Source organism: Numenius arquata, chromosome 8 (genome assembly GCF_964106895.1).
Source record: "Numenius arquata chromosome 8, bNumArq3.hap1.1, whole genome shotgun sequence".
NCBI lineage: Eukaryota > Metazoa > Chordata > Aves > Charadriiformes > Scolopacidae > Numenius > Numenius arquata.
The window spans coordinates 56,020,506-56,036,798 of record NC_133583.1 but is presented as its reverse complement, the minus strand read 5'-3'; the positions used below and the strand labels follow the sequence as shown (position 1 = coordinate 56,036,798).

Here is a 16,293-nt window from a genome sequence, read left to right as displayed (position 1 = left end):
TATCCTACAAGTATCTATCTGCTTGTATTCTTTCAGGCTTGATCTGTCTTTGTTAGTACTTAACATCTGTGGAACTGAGAGACACTTTTGCTTTTGAAGGAAGAATTGGGGATGGGCGAGTATTTTGAAGGGTGTACCAGTAAGGGTAGGAGGAGAGCTGGTTTGTGCTTCTAGAAACTATATCTCTAGGACATGTTATTCTGAAGTGCATCTATCATTTGATGCTTTATGTGATGTGACAAAATGCCACAGGGATTGTTCCATCAACTGCTGTTGTTGCAACATGCTACAACAGGCAGGAAATCTGAAAGGACATGTTTTCCGAAACTTTAGCTCTGGGAGTGGACATACACGTCTATCACTCATACAAATGTGGATTCTACACATGGCATAAGCTCTGTCCTAACATTTGTGAGAAAAGCTTTTGCAACTTCAAAGCAGCAAGTTTTTCACAACTCAGTAACACTAATAACTCTTCTCAAATGTATGGACAAACGTAAAAAAGGCTGTATTTGTGTGACTGTCATGTATCTCTAAAGAAGCTGTGCATAGAGACACCCAGAAGAATTTTATCATTGAATAAGTAAAACACTGTGCAAAGTGTGGAAATATTTGAACATCAGGCCTTTGCAAGATGATAATTGGATTCTTTTTCTCTCCTGGAAAAAAGATCTCCCAGTGTTTCCCTTTTCTTCCCCTCCCCCTATTCCTCTTTTGGGGTAATTTTTAAAACTAGTTTGGTTTTTATCCATGCTGAAAAACAAATAATTCCATTCTGACAAAGCTCAAATCTTTTGGTTATGCACAAGACTCCATTCATTCTCTTGTTATTTAGGAATTGAAAGTGATGAGATGGCAATGTCTAATGGGATAGCTTTGAAAAAAATTTTAAAGCTAAGCTAGTAAATCAAAAGAGAAAGCAAGAAAAAACCATTCAGAATCGAACCTTGAAAAATTTGCTTTTAATGAGCTTTCACTTTAAAAAAGAAAAGAAATATTGTGTTCGTATTCCTTCATAAAAAAAGACAGCCTTGTCAGGCAGCTATAAGAATTCACAAATTAGATGACTTAGGCTCTGCCTGCCGCTTAGCACGAAGGCATAGATTCAGCACTAGCTTGAAAGCAAGATGGGTTCTAAAGTGTTCTGCTGTTGTACAAAATCCACAGAAAAATAATGAGAAACACTCCATGCAGACATCATCCTAAATTCCCATTTGGGTATTATTTTTTCATTGATGTTGTAATTAATGCTAAAATAATTTGTTTGTGAGCCTTCAAGATGCTTCGAGCTTTCCAGAGGGCTGCCAGGAGCTGAGGGAATTTTGCACCTCACAGAACCAGACCTTGTCTCTGCTTCCACCATCCACGCACAACACACCGCTTCTTTGCAGCATTGGGGCCTAAGCAAATAAGGTGTGGGAGAAAAATGGAGCGTCTCGTTTACAGGATTTTTAAAAAGGAAAAAAATAAATAAAATAAATCCAGGCTTGGTGCTGCTACTGGGTTTCACTGTTTGTGTCTAAGCCCTTTGGGAGCCATAGAGCAAACAGCAGCCTGTGGTACTAATCTGCTGCTTTACAGCGTTGGTATATGGTCACTGTCGAGTTACACGAGACACTGTCAACTTCAGTTTTGCTCCAATTCATGATTCCTTTGTTAGCAGTAATAGGATAAATGGTTTGAAGTGAAACATCTTGAAAAAATCCCACTGTACTTGTTACTAACTGTGGCCTCAAGTCTGCATTTCTGTTAGCTTTCACGGTGATTAGTCACTGTACGACAGCAAAGAGTAGATCAGTCTACAGCAGTGCTCCTCTAGCATGCAAAAGATCTTGCCAGACACCTAATCCTCGCTTTTTTTCTTCTTGGTCCCTTCATTCTTATGCTCATTAAAATTAATGGCAAAGGTCCCTATTGTGACGCTAGGTTTGGTTGCACTCAAAGATCTATTGTCTGGGGATACTGCTATGGCAGGGTGTTCAGCCTTGGGATGGAAAAGACGGGCAGAAACCTTCTGTGTTAACTCCTCTCTAGCTGAATAAAAACTTTACCAATGGACCACAAAGCATCTGTTCCCCCTCTTCCCTTGAAAGAGCTGCTATAGAGAGGCAGGAGCAAGAGCACGAAGTGGAAGAAGATGGATTTGAAGCCATACTGGAAGACTATTGTGAGTAATGCAGAGCTCTCCAGGAAGCCAGGTTCCTCGGGAGCTGCTCTTCCCAGCTACTTGTACATGGCCAGAGTACGGCTGACTGGCGCTGGGTAATATTTCAGTTTATATATATATTTATATATATTAAAAAGTTTGAGAGGGTGGTTGTAAGTCAGAATTGCTCTGAAGACAAGAATCCATGAGTGTGAAATAGGGACTGTTATCCATGTATATGCAGTTAGTGAATGTGTGATGCAGTGTGTTTTACATTTAAGTGGAAGCTTTGGTCACTAAATACTGCAGTTTCATGCCTGGACCATAAGCACCGCTAAGACTGTGTTTGGCCAGCAGTGTGGCGGTGTTATATCTTACTGCTACTTATGCTCGAATAAAGGAGAACTGAGTGACGGTTTTAGGACAAGGAAGAATTATGGCTATGGAAGTGAGAGATTCTGGCTTGTAGGAGAGACAATTCTTGGATGATAAACTGACAGGGTTTGTAGTTTGATTTAAATCAGATTGTGTGATGTCCTCCTTTCTTTACTAGGCCACAAGCTAACTGAAAATAAGGACATCATTAGAAGACTTTGAGTGTGCTAAGGGGGGTAAATTGACCTTTTAGGCATGGAACAAGGAAAAAGAAAGTCCTAATGACTGTGAAAGGTCCCTAGGATGTGAAAAGGGAAGATGTATCCAATAGACAAAGTAGTACAGGGCATGGATTTAAATAAGAAATATGAAAAGGAAAACAGCAAACAGCTGACTTAGGGGATTGGAGTCCTCTGGAAAGAATTTGAAGTTAAAAGAGAATAAAATTAAGCTAAAAACCAAAAGAGATTATAGAAGATATTGAACAAAGCATTTTAAAACAATAAAAGTTGCAAAAATAAGAGCATAGAAAAAGGAGATCAAGGTATAGACACCATTTAGTCAGATACAAATAAAAATATGAATTGGAAAAAAACTCTAAAGAATTAGAGCCCTAACTTGCTTTCACACACGCAAAAGGGGCTTTGTGCAAATGAAAAGTAGTATCACTTGTCATTAAAAGCGCCCTTACAAAAAGAAAGATGGGGATGGCCACAATGATCTAACGGGGCTGGAGGGTAAAATGTTAATGAACACTGATACTACAGTAACAGTAGTCAAATACATTAATTGGAGAAATTCCTATAGCCACATGGACAAGAGTGGAAGTATTTAAGGACGTTAGTAGGGAAAATTTTAAATGAGAGCTCTTGGAAATCAGTCTAGGGAAAACTGAAAAGAGGGGAAAGAAAAGAAACTTTTCTGTGCAGTTTAGAATGGGCAGATTTTGAAGAAATAAATGAAAAGCAAAAGACTAAAGTATCTTAACAGATAAAGACAGTAAGTAGAACATTTTAAAACAAAGTATTAAACAAGGTACAAACACAGGTAGATTTGGTAATCCCAAAGGAAGGAAGGTTGTGAAAAGCGTTAGTCATTTTGAGCACAGTAGGTAAAAACCAGGAGCTACGTAAGACTCTTAGGGACAAGTCCTGATCAGAAGTGAACCTGTATTTATGCTCTCCCAGGTTTGTGGCTTGTTTTGTGCCTCACTTGGTGGAAGCAGCAGAAAATGAATTTTAGTTTTAAGTGTAATATACAAGACTACATATAGCTGAAAGCTCACAGTATTGACGAGAATTTTATTTAAAAATGTAAATAATATTGCAGGAACATTTGGCAGTTTAAGGGATGTGGCTACTAGTGCATTGGTTCAACTAACTTTAATTAAAGGGTTTAATTTAAATATCTGTTTGCAAAACATATTACATTAGCATATCTAAAAGCCATGAGGGGATTGAAGGAATTAGATTTGTCTAGTTGAAAGAGAAGACTGAAGAAGTCAGCCTAATGGACGGGATATTTTCAAAGGTTATTATACAGAGGAGGAGAGTTTTTTAAATGTCCATTTCAAAGAAAAAAAATAGATTGCAGAAGGATATTTAGTTGTTTGGGGGAAAATGAGGTGGGGGAAAAGGGCATTAGTACAAATAGCTTGGGAAATATAGTCTCCATGGCTTGAGGAGTTTCAGCAGATAGACTGGGGACTTCCCAGTGGAAATCTCTGTACACTAGTCCTGTTCTTTCTCTTCCCTGACAGTCTGACAGCTTCTTTTTTTTGCATTTAGCAAAGATTTTATTGACAAAAAAATTGAATGACGTTCCATTCTTCCATCCTTGGGAGAGCTCTCTTTGGCTGGGGCGGTCTCTCTGACAGTGGTCACAGGGCAGGGGAGGTCCATGGCTTGTTGACGCTCCTGGTTGTGAGTGGCAGTAAATAAGCCTGGATCAGTCTGATACTGCTCTAACTGGGCACCGTCATGCCCAAGGTGTCAGTGTTAAACTGGATGAAATCTGTTGCCCATCTCTAAGTCAGTGTGGATGGTGTTGGTCACCTCATCTCGCACAGCTGGTCTGTGGCCTCTTCAGCTCCTACATGGTGAACACTACAGTGCTCCTGGTATTGTACCCTGGGTGGAAGTGCTTGTAGCATGTTGCTCAGGATGGGCTTTTGGTCTGAACCTGTGTAGTGTTCTGCAAAAGAAAGGGAAGTGTACGTACAGTAGACAAAAGCTGGAAACACCAGATGAACTTTCACTAAAATAAGTTTGGGGCATTGCTTTTTACATGCTTCTGAATGATTTTTCCAGTTCAAATACAATCTGTGAGTGGGAGGGTGGGTGTGTATATGCACACCTGTGTGAGTAAACAACACAAGAACCTGGTGTACTAATACAAGCCTGCAGAAGATCCACTGTGCAGGGTATCAGTTATTCATCATGACACTGAGGAGACTTCTCTGATGTATGACAAAGTATGAGACTTCTCTGATGTGTCTCATTCCTTATGTATGAGACACATAAGGATCTGAGTGACCAATTCTTGAAAAGCTTAAGTATGGAAAAAAGATCTGGGTTCTGCGTTAGGAAAAAAAAATCCAGCTTTTGTGAAACAGATCAATGAAATGGTACGGCTGATGAAAGACACAGAGCAAGCTGATGGGAAGCTCCATCTGGGTGGACCTCTATGGAAACAGCATTTCAGTGTTTTGATGTATCTCCATGCTCTGTTAGTGGCAGGCTTATTTGTGTTAGCTTGTGGTGTTAACGTGCAGCGGTATGTGACCCGAAGCAGAAGCAAATTAGATTACACATACAGCAGGTTATTGAACCGTCCCTTCCTTCACAGCACTTTGACAGGGTCTGAGAGCCTCCTGCTCTCATCTTCTTTGTGCCCTGGGGCTGAGGCTGCCCCATCGCTACTTGGTCTGCCTGAACTCTTAGGACGACTTCGAATGTTTAGTTAGTAGATAGGGATAGAACATACCAGTCACTCAGATGGAGAGAAAAGAGTTGACTCAGCAGCCTGAGCCTAATTCCTAATAAAAACTATACATAACTATACATAACAGCCAGCAGTAGTCTGCTACAGCAGGAGCCCTGTACTAGACTGAGAAGTGCTGAATAAAGCTGGGTCACCCTTACGCTACAGAACAACCAAAAATAAGGAACATGTAGTTCAACTCTGTGCTGGTCTTCCAAAAATCACTAACGCTGCTTTTAAGCTGAAATATTTCCCTGCCTGACAAGAGCACACCTTCTGTGCTATACACCTGCAACCAGTAAGAACCAAGCAGGAGCAGAGCGATGTGAAGCAGAAGTACTTCACACAACGTGTAGAGCTGGGGAACTCCTTGCTTCAGGGTGTGATCCCTGCTAAAGCTTTTACTTACATGACATTTGAAAAGGAACTGATATTCCTGAAAACTTACTCAGGACTATTTGAACACAAAGACACTACCGCCGTCTCAGGAAGTCCTCAAGCCACTATCGGCTGGAAGACAGGAAGCTATTCTGCGCAAGCGTTGCTGTGTGCTGGCTCTGGTCTCACATTCGCTCTCAGGTATCTTGCTGTCAGCTGCAGCGTGGGTCAGAACGAGTAAGAGAGACCCTTGGTGTCACCTACCCTAACCAGTCTTGAGATTAGGAGTCATACTGGTTTATGTGTGTCAAATCTATAAGCAAACTCAGTCGCCAACTAGCAAATGCAGAATATTGGAATGTATTTTGTATATGATGGTTGGTAAATGATGCATAGTAGCTGCCGGAGACTTACCGTTTGGCTAAGTATGTCTGTGCTGTTGCTCTACAGGTTTCCATACAGTCTGGATAAAAGAAGCACGAGTTCCTGTTCCAGTTTCTGACTCCAGAGGTGAGCTCCTGGAAGAGATGCACCTTGGGAGGTAAATTAACAGTCTTAATTAACTATGGGAACATAACAGATTGAACTAGATTTAATTTCTATTACCTACCAAATGGTTTCCCTTGCCCAATCTACCTCCCCTTTAGCACCTCTAGTTTCTTTCTTGCCTCTGCAATTCCTTGGAGACACGTATGTCCACAAGATGGTACTAGGCTACAAGTAGCCCCTACAATGGCTGATCAGTGAAGGCTCTTGAAATTGCTGTGGGTCAGGTGTCATCAGAGCAATTTACTCAAAAAAAAAAAATGATTAATGTTGCTTTCTGTGAGAGGCATTCAGGCTAAAGCACCTGTCTGATTTTTTTAAATAAAAGAAAATTCTGATAAGAATTATAGGAAATCATTGCAGCGACTGATGCTCTGCACACTCACACCCGTTCCCTTCCGGAGAGCTCCATTACTGCCTTTGGAGCCACTTCCAATTTAAACTAATTTCGCAAAGAGAAGAATGAGGCCAGGAATGATAGTAGCTTTATGAATCTGTGTTTTGGCACATTTAAAACCGAGAAATTTGATGTAACGTATTATAAATACCTCATTTGCTTTATGCAATTATTGTAATCTATCACATTGATCCAGCCAACACAAACATGCACTACATTTTGCATGCTAAAAAATTGTTCAAAAAGGCTTGAATAAATTGTTAATACTCTATAAGCTGCTAGTGAAATAGCTCAATGATTAGCTCTTCTCTTCACATGATTCAAACACATTAGTGACGCTGCTGACTAATGACTTGCAAAATTTTTTGTTAAAGGCACAGGTGCATTTTTAAATGGCAGAGCAGTTCTGAAGTCAATGGCATTTCAGGGTGTGGAATGGAAAAGTTTCATTGCATCATTTTATGTACTAGATTTTTTTTTATTAAATGACACTCCACGTATATTCATGTTAATGCTGTCGTGATGCTAGATTCGTTACTCCTGAAAAATATCTCTTCATAATGAGATTACTGAAATACTCTTAATCCTGACTGTATGGCCAGCGCTGCCGTGGTAATTATAAGACGGTGAACTGCTTTCTCATCAGCCCTGTGCAAACGGAGCCATAAACAGGACCCTCCATAGCTTGTAAAACACTTTCTTCGTAGTCACTGATCAAACCCTCGTGTGGTTGAGCAGCAGCGAGGGCCAGCGGCTCCTGCCGGGGGAGGTTGCCACTTTTAGCGCACCTCCAGCTTCTGTCGCTCATTTGAATGCAACTGAAGTGGAGATGACCACACCAGGATGGCCGTAACGAAATCCCTCGGTGGGGGATGCGAAGTAACGGCGAAGAGCACACACTTTGTGACTCGAGGCCATTTGAAAGAGTCCACCTGTGTAACTGACGTAACAAAATTAGGATCATGAATGAAGCTGTCATCGCAACCAGGCACGCGGAGGGGGGCCCGTGGCCGGAGGGCCCGACCCTGTGCCCCGGTTCGGAGGGGCACAGGCCTGTCTACCCCGGGCAGGAGCTTCCAGGGTTACGGCAGCGGGGCCTGCCCCCGCCCGGCTCCCCCGGGGCCCTTTCGCTGCCACCCGGAGGTGCCGTGGCAGCACTTCCCCCCGCCCCCCACTCTCGCCAAGCGCCAGCAGGTGAGCCGGGCCGCCGCCAGCCCCGCCGCGGCCACCGGCCTGCCAACGCGTGCCCGAGCGCGGCGCCTCCCTCCGCAGGGTCGCGGGGGCCGCTCTCTCCCTCCGGGGGCATCGGCGGCCGCGGCCGAGCCGGGCAGAGCCGAGCCGAGCCGAGCCGAGCCGAGCGGCGGCGCGCGGGGCCCGCCCAGCGGGGCGCGTCACGGCGCGGCGGCGGCGCGCGGCGGGGCGGGGGCGGCGCCGGCCGCAGTCGGCACGGGGCAGCGAGCGGCGCGCCGGCTGCGCGCACCCCGCACACGGCCAGGCAGGGAGCGAGCACCATGTGCCGGCCAGCGCTCGCCCGGCTGCTGCTCCTCCAGCTGCTGCTGCTCAAGCTGCACTTCGGCAAAGGTGGGTCCGGCGCGGCCCCGGCGGGCTCTGCCTCGGCGCCGGGGCGGCCGCGGCGTGAGGCAAGTGCGAGCCTCGGCTCGGCGCTCCCGGGGAGGGGGCGAGCGGTCCTGCCTGTCCGGGCACCCAAGGGGTGCGCGGCCGCGGGCACCCACTCGCCGCGGTGGCCCCGCGCGAAGGGCGGGCACGCTCGGGGGGTTGAGACCTACGGGGGCCGGGCACGCTGTTCAGCGGGCGAATGCAACCCGACCGCTGGTGACAGGAGCTGCCACCTTTAATCCCTTTCTGAGGAGATTTGTGCCTCATCAGAGCAGCGCTGCACCGTGTCTGCGAAGCAGATTTGCTCCGTCCGTGTCCGTCCCCCCCGCCCTCAACTTCAGTTGGGTCAGTTCCCTTTTCCCGGGACGGCGCCGGTGCCTGATACCCCTTCACGTCCCCGGGTATCGGTGCGTTTTGCCCCGGTAACGGACGCGCAGGAGGTCCCAGTTTCGGTGTGCTTTATAATTTTTCTTTGTCTTTTGCATTTCGGGTTTAACCATCTTCTATTCCCAGGCTCCTTTCCCCCTGCCTTTACAACAATGCCGGGAAGGACGGGAATGGCCTCTTTTATCCCCGCACAAAGCAGCTTCGGGATCACCGCCGTCCTCCCGCGGAGGCGCGTCTCCCCCTGCCCGCACCGAGCCGCTCTGCCCCGGCGAGCCCAGCCCCCACACTCGGCCGGCGGCTCCCGGTGCCCTGCCCGCCTTGTGCGTGGCCGGGACCAGGCGAGGGACGGCCCCGGGATGCCCCCGCCGGGGGAGCGCGCCCCGCTGACCCAGGCGCGGCCCCGTGTCTCCACAGGCGCCGTCAAGGAGTGCGAGGAGGACCAGTTCCAGTGCCGGAACGAGCGGTGCATCCCCGCCATCTGGAAATGTGACGAGGACGACGACTGCTCGGATAACAGCGACGAGGCGGATTGCCGTGAGTGTCCGTCCCCGGGGCGCGGTGGGGCGGGGAGCCGGGGCCGGGGGCTCTCCCCGCGCCCAGCCTGGAAGGGCGCGATTCCCAGTTGCGCTGCGCCTCCTTTTTCTTTTCTTTTCCTTTTTTTTTTTTTTTTTAATTTTTTTTTTTTTTTTTTATGAATGAATGAATGAAGTCGCGCCGTCCCCGGCTCCGGCGCCGATTGGCTGCCGCGAGCAGCAGATCCGTGACGCGGCGGCCGTGCCCGCCGCGGGGTAGCGGCTTCCTCCTCCTCGCCGCCGGCCGCGGCCGGGCTGGCTCGGCCGGGGACACCCAGAGAGGGTGGTGCGGCAGCTCCCTGCCCGCCCTGAGGTTCCGCCGTCCCCTCCAGCAGCGTTTCTGCTCAGAGCTTCTGAAGGGAGCGGCGCGGTTTCCGTCCTCGGGGGAGCTGGGAGAGAGGTGTTTGACCCCGAGGGAGGTCCCTGCTCAGGGCCAGTGACAGGTGCTCACGTGAAACTCGGCTACTTTTAAGTATCAGCACGAGATGCGGGGTTGGTGTGAGTTTTGTGTTTAAATATATGTTTGCAGTCACGGTGAGGAGAAGGAGAAGGGAGATGAACAAGTAGCACTGCTTGGCAGTGTCAGCCACGTAACGGACTGATTCCCTGGTAGTGTAAGGGAAGAGAGAGCAAGGAGTTCTGTACTTTCAATCCTGGGAAGATGCCAGTCTTGCCTTCTCCTGTGGTGTGGCCCTGGTGCATGTGAGTGGCACCCAGTAAACTTTTGAGTAGTTTCTAGGGTTGTGCTGTTATTACCTCTCTGCTATTTTGCTTACAGCTTCTGACAGCCTAGGAGAATTTGTCTCAACCATGGAGTTTATCAAGCATCTGTAAGAGAAGTTATGGTACCTAAGTATTAAAGAGAAGTATCTTTAATTTGGAGTTTTAAGTTGCAAATATTGTAGTAAGTACCACATCTCTTTGAATAATCTCTGTAGGATAATAGATGCTGAATATGCATAATTCACTGAATGAACTCTTGAAAGTTCATAGGCCCTGGGATGCACCAAGAAAAGACGAGTCGTTCATTATGTGGTTTTTGGTATGTGACTGTCCTGTTAACAGCTTCACCAATAAATCTTTGTCAGGTGATACTCAGTATGAAGTCTCAGTAGATTAGTTTAAAGAGCAGGGATTCCCAAACTATTGTTCACGAGAAATGTCTTGATGTTATAACATAAAACGTAACATTTATTTCTGGTGCTTTTGTATTCAGAGGATTTGATGGGCTTTACATATGCCTAAGTTTATGATCTAGGGAGTTAGTGGTATTACTTAATTCAGATACAGACATGGCTTATGCAGCAATTATATTGGCACTAGTTAGGGGCAACTTAGATTTGGAATGTTTCAAATTACAAAAGACTCAGGGAAGCCAAAGAGAGAACTGGCTTGGGCTCCTGTGCAGTCATAACTGGGCAAGGTTTCTCAGAAGCATATGAGTTTCCAGAGAGACTCTAGTCTGTGGAAGCACTGCAATCTCTGAGCAGGCTGATAATGGTGTTCCTGAATCATTTTATTTAAAAGCCCCTCTGTGTGCAGTTGTACAAGGGCTTGGTGAGCTGCAGGTGACTGATGGGCTGTGCTTTGAGAAATGCTCTTTCAGAGGTTGGGATCATGGCTGGAGAAGCATCTTGAGGAACAGATTCTGCACCCCGCACTCCGCATTGAAGAGTAGGTTTGTGGCCTGTGCTCCTTGCCTGGGGTGAGTGAGTGCGTCAGGATCTGGGCTGCTTTTTTATCTTACCCTTTTCGTTGTGATCCACCCTCTAAGCACTGTGTCAGAAAAGAGAGTGTAAGGCAACATCTTGCTGAATATCAGCTCTGTGTGACTTGTGCTGTGTTAGAATGCTCAGACGAATAACTGCATCTGATTTAGTTTTATTTCAGAGGGTTTTTACAGTTCTTGGGTTTGGGGGTGGTAAAAACTGACGGCTAGTTTGTGTTACAGTGGTGACTTTTGAGATGTTAGGAAAAAGAATTTTTGGATATAGAGACATCAGGAAGAGTTCTTGGCTTTAACCTGAACTTGGCATTTATTATTGATTGAGGAGCGCACTACAGAAATTACTCATGGACTGTTAATTTAGTTCATATATATATATATATATAGACTTTGCAGTTGTTTCTCCAAGCAGTCTGAAAGACATTTACATTGCATTTTTCTCACACGTTTTTCTCACTTACATTGTTTCTGAACGCTGTTTTCTTTTAAAAATGCATACTGCTTTTTAGCATATGTGGTGTTTAGAGTTATACTCACTGGGTGAAAGAATATGTTCCATGTTTTTGCTTCTAGATATCACCTCTGCTATCACTGCTGTACTAAACAGATATTTATTTAAAACTATTTTATGAACATACACGCTGGAAGAAGTTGTTCTGAAAAACTCAGCATGCTGGAACGGTGATGGAGTGGGAAAAGAAAATGCAGGTAGCCTGTTGGTAATGAGTACTGATAGAGACCCTGATAACCTCTGTAATTACTTGCTGATGTTTTTTCCAGAGTTGATGACCTATCTGTAATAGGTCATTGCTGCTTGTATATATCATCCCTTGTTGAAGAAACAGGATGGTTTTCATCTGTGTTAAGAATTGGTTTATGAAACAAACTTGTCCTTGTGGTAGATGGTCTACGTACACTCGAAGATTTTGTAACTAAGAGTATCTTAAGCAGTTCTGGAAGGAGATAATTTTTGTTTGCGCAAAACAAGGGCTTGACAACCTGGCAGTACGCAGTTTGCTTCCTACTAGAAGCCATCTTTACGTAAAGACTGACATTGTTGGGTTTTTGGTTTGGAGTGTTTGGGTTTTCTTTTTTTGTGTGTGTGTGTTGTTCCCCCCAAATTATTTGCCTGAGCTCAGTGCAGTCTGCCCGGGCCTTACAAGACAAAAACCCAGTCACAATTTACAGCTTGCACTGTCATGCACTGCACTCTTAGTGTTCCACACAATGAGGACAGGGCTCCAGAGCAGTCCTTGAACATGATTTTTTTAGATGCATTTTACTCCTGCCTTGTACAAGCAAGTGATGCTTTTTCCTCTCAGGAAACTCTGGAAAGTTAAGACTGAATTTTATAACCTATTTCGGGGAATGTTCGCAGATACAGTCTCACCAAGACTTTTCCTCAATGGTACAGCAGCAACATTATAAAACACCAAAGCTTTTTTTATGGTGGGAGAAATGTCCATTTTCTGAGGCACAATGTTTTGGCAAAGGACCATTCCTTGCTGAGATACTCAGAGGGTGGGATGCCGGGTTTTGTTCTGTTTCCCTCAGGATAGGTGGGTGCTGCAGGGCCAGGTCAGCCTTGGGGACCACAAGCTGTGTGCCCAGGGTGTCCGCTGCTGTGTGACATGTCCCCCAGAATGGAAAATCCTAGAGAGCTGCTTTGAAGGGGGAGTGGCTCTTGGAGACTTTTTGCCCAGTTTTGCAAGTTTCTTCTTGCTTGTCACTGCAGCCAGCAGAAAACAAGGAAGAACTTGCAAATTGCAGCCAGACACCATATATTTGACACAAAATAAGAGCTCTTAGTTTGATGATTGTGTTTGATAGAATTTTATTTTTCTGCTGCAAGTAGGGTTCACATTATCTTCACCCAGGCCTGAGAGTGGGTAAAAGAGGCTGGAAGACCTCTGCTTAAATGTTTCGCTGTTGATTGTTCCTTAAATGTGGCAAAGAGTATGGTTGCAAAAAGCAATCAGTAGGTTAACTAGTTTCCTAAAATGAAAGGTTTAGGCTTCTTAATGCTTGCCTGCAGGGGGACACAGCCAAATGCACAATTACTATTTCTCTTTTAAAGCTCCATTTTCCATCTTTGTATTGGGATCCCTTCTGTGGTGTTTCTTTCTGGTCAGTACTGTTCATAGGGATGTTTTATATTGGACAGGATTGAGATTCAGTCTGGAGGGAGTTACGGTCTCAAAGACTGTTTCTACATGTGCAGAATTCAGGGTAAGTACCTGGCATCAGTAAACTTGCCCCTGCCTTGAGGCCGCAGTATGTGGCTGTGTAGCTGAGACATGGTTCCCTTGCTATCAGGAGGAAGAAAGACTTGTTCTGGTAGCTTTGTGTGTAGAGAATCTGCAGAGTTTGATTCCTGCTGCCTATGTGAAAGCCCAGGAGGCAGCCTGGTATTATCTTTGCTTTTCAGCTCAAATTTCACCAGAGCTGGAATTTGGGAATAAAAATATATCAAAAGCCTATTTGAGAACTAAAATCTGGATCCTGTGAAGAGTTAAATATGGCCTGAGTGGCTTTAAAACGCAGGAGCGTAATGGTGTGCCACGCTTGCAGGTTTTGGGGCATGACAAAGACAGCAGGCAGCCACAATTGCCACATATATTCTGTAACTTTTTTGTCTTCTGTTAACTGTTCCTCCAATTTTTCTTCCTGTTCGGTGTTGAGATGGTATTCTCTGTGCTGAGTGATAGCTGCGTGTTACTCTGGAGGTGCCAGCGTGCCTTCGATATGTGCACGTCACCATGTGGAGAGTTTAAGGTTTCCTTGACATATGGATAGTCATATGCTCTTGATTATGTCAGCGATAGTTTAACTGAGTTCCGTGGCCAGCTTGCATTCTCATCCCAAAACTGGAAGCACTGGGAAGAGCGGTGCAGAGAGACAGGGCTCGTTGGCTTGCCTGTTGCCCTCCTGTCCTGGTCTGTGCTACGTTCATGTGCAAGTTAGGCTCAAAACCAATTTACTGTTCTCTTCTGTTCCACAGTGAATGTTATTATCTGCTTATCTTCCTTTTTTCATTATATTCTCATTGTCTGTTCTGAGAAAATGAACTTGCATATTTTTGGGGTTTGTGTTATTTACCCTGTGCTTCATCCTTTATGTAGAAAATCAAGATTTAAGTACATGTGGGAAACATGCCCTTCTCCATTTCCCCATTTCCTGGCACATTCACTAGATGAGTTTTATTATCTCTAGATAGAAACTGCTTTCCAGGAGCTGGTTTTTTTCTATCACTCCCGCTCACGGTCTGGGAAAGAGAGACAGAACCAGAGTAAAGACAGAAGAGGAAACTCGGGTGCATGGGATAGCCACTGGGGGCGTTGTGGCTACAGAGGGAAAAGAACTTGATTTTTATGGAGTGCTGCTGTGCTATAAGAAGGCGGCACGTGGGTTGCTCTAGATACAGTTACAGGAACAAGCTGTGATCTGAAAAGCTTTCCGGAGGTCAAGGAGAATGGGAAGATTGAAAATAATGATTAAGTTCAAGAAGGAAATTATGAAAGTGGAATAAAAACTGACAGTGACTTGGTTTGTTGATCAAAGAGCTCAAAGCTTTTGTTTCAGAGGATATAAGCATATTCAACACTTTGAGCCAAGGAAGGCAAATTTCATCCAGACCATTTTAATGTACAGAACGATAGAACAGAAGTCAATGCAGACCAGTTCTCTCTTTTGTCTGCAGTATTATAGATCCAGGATTAGCACAGGTTTGAGAGATAATTTTGTATTAGTTGATGTCAGAGTGGAAGATACTTAGGGTAATTTAATATTAATCAGAAAATGTTTAGAGATTAATTCAAATGAACAAATTAAAATTATGAAACTGGAGGAACCAAGTGTAATGTGTCGGTGAACACATTTATCTGACACACCTAGACTAAGAGATCGCCAGTGCTAGAAATGATGAGTTTTCTTGACTCCATTGTCCACCTAAAGGACTGTTTAACACACCATAATGCCTGAAAATGTCTGACAATTATTAATTCTCTTAGCTGTTTGTAATAGACCAGGCACCCAGCTTTTGTTTCTGCTAGCTTTTTTAATGGCAAATTTGTCTTTGGTTTGCCTCAGAGACTGTGGTGTATTAGACGTGTTTGTGGTAGACTTGGTTTGGTGTGAAGCTCTCCTGGTTCTTGTACTGTTGCTTCTCTGGCCTTTTCCTCTACAACTTTCCAATTTCCCTGCAGCTTTTCCCTGGTAATCTCAAAGATGTTCCCAACGCATGTTACTGCTCCGCTCTGCTTGTCTGTGTCTTTACATGCCTTATAAAATGCTGTAAGATGTCAATTTTTCTTTCTTTGCTTTGCACAGGAAAACAAATCAGTAAGCTGAGTTTGAGTGATGGGGATGAAGATTTGTGGTGCCGCTTCGCTTCTTATGCTGTGGCGTGTCCTTGGTAGAAAAGCCGAGTGCCTGCTCCAGTCTGCTCTGCTCCCAGTGCAGACAGCTGGTTCTAGCCAAAGGGAAGCCTCCGTTATTTTACGATGCTTGTGTGGGAAGTGTTGAAAATGCCGACTGTAGTTTTTCTAACTCTCTATTTCCTGTTAAAATTATTAATATTTAGATAGCCACAAGGGAAGGGAAGGGGGTAAAAGGCCCCGTGATAAAATTAATGCAGACTCTCTGCTCTGAGAAAAATTCTGGCTGAAATACAAGAGATAACAAACTGATTAGACTTTAAAAGTTGTTATAATGCTTTAAGCTAGTTGAAAAATAAAACTAAACCCATCCAAATATGGAATATTGGAATATTTTCAAAAGCGGGATTTTAATCTAAGAGAAGCCAAAAGATTTTTAAAGTGGCGACGTGAGCTTAATCTCTCATGGTCTCTCGGCGTGAGGTATGCTCTGTGTCTTGCCCTAGTAATGATGCCCCGATAGGCTGCGGTTCTGTTCTTGGCAAGGACCGTGACTTTTTCCCCAGAGCTGAGGCTGATTCGGCAGCCCTGTGCCTTGCTACCCATGAAGAGGTGAATAAATAGTGTTACAGCTTTTCTGCAGGTGGGAGCTGGTCCCGAGTGACTCACAGTTGTACAAGTCGTCAGCAGCAGAGCCAAGAAAAGAAACAAGGTCTCACACCTACCAGTCCAGTGCTCAATACGCTGAACCATATTGCTACTGCAGAGGTACCTGTTGGACTAGTGGAAGT

At 45.1% G+C, this 16,293-nt stretch overlaps 1 protein-coding gene across 2 annotated transcripts in view; it reads left to right on the top strand.

Annotated features, from left to right (window-relative positions):
• Positions 1–8,335: 8,335 nt before the first annotated feature.
• The window catches only part of LRP8 (LDL receptor related protein 8), a 188,302-nt gene continuing 180,344 nt past the window's right edge, over positions 8,336–16,293 (top strand). For both annotated transcript variants that reach the window (XM_074152761.1, XM_074152760.1), the window contains exons 1-2: positions 8,336–8,405; positions 9,243–9,362. In XM_074152761.1, coding sequence (XP_074008862.1) covers positions 8,336–8,405; positions 9,243–9,362 — 190 coding nt within the window. The remainder of the gene's footprint in view (positions 8,406–9,242; positions 9,363–16,293) is intronic.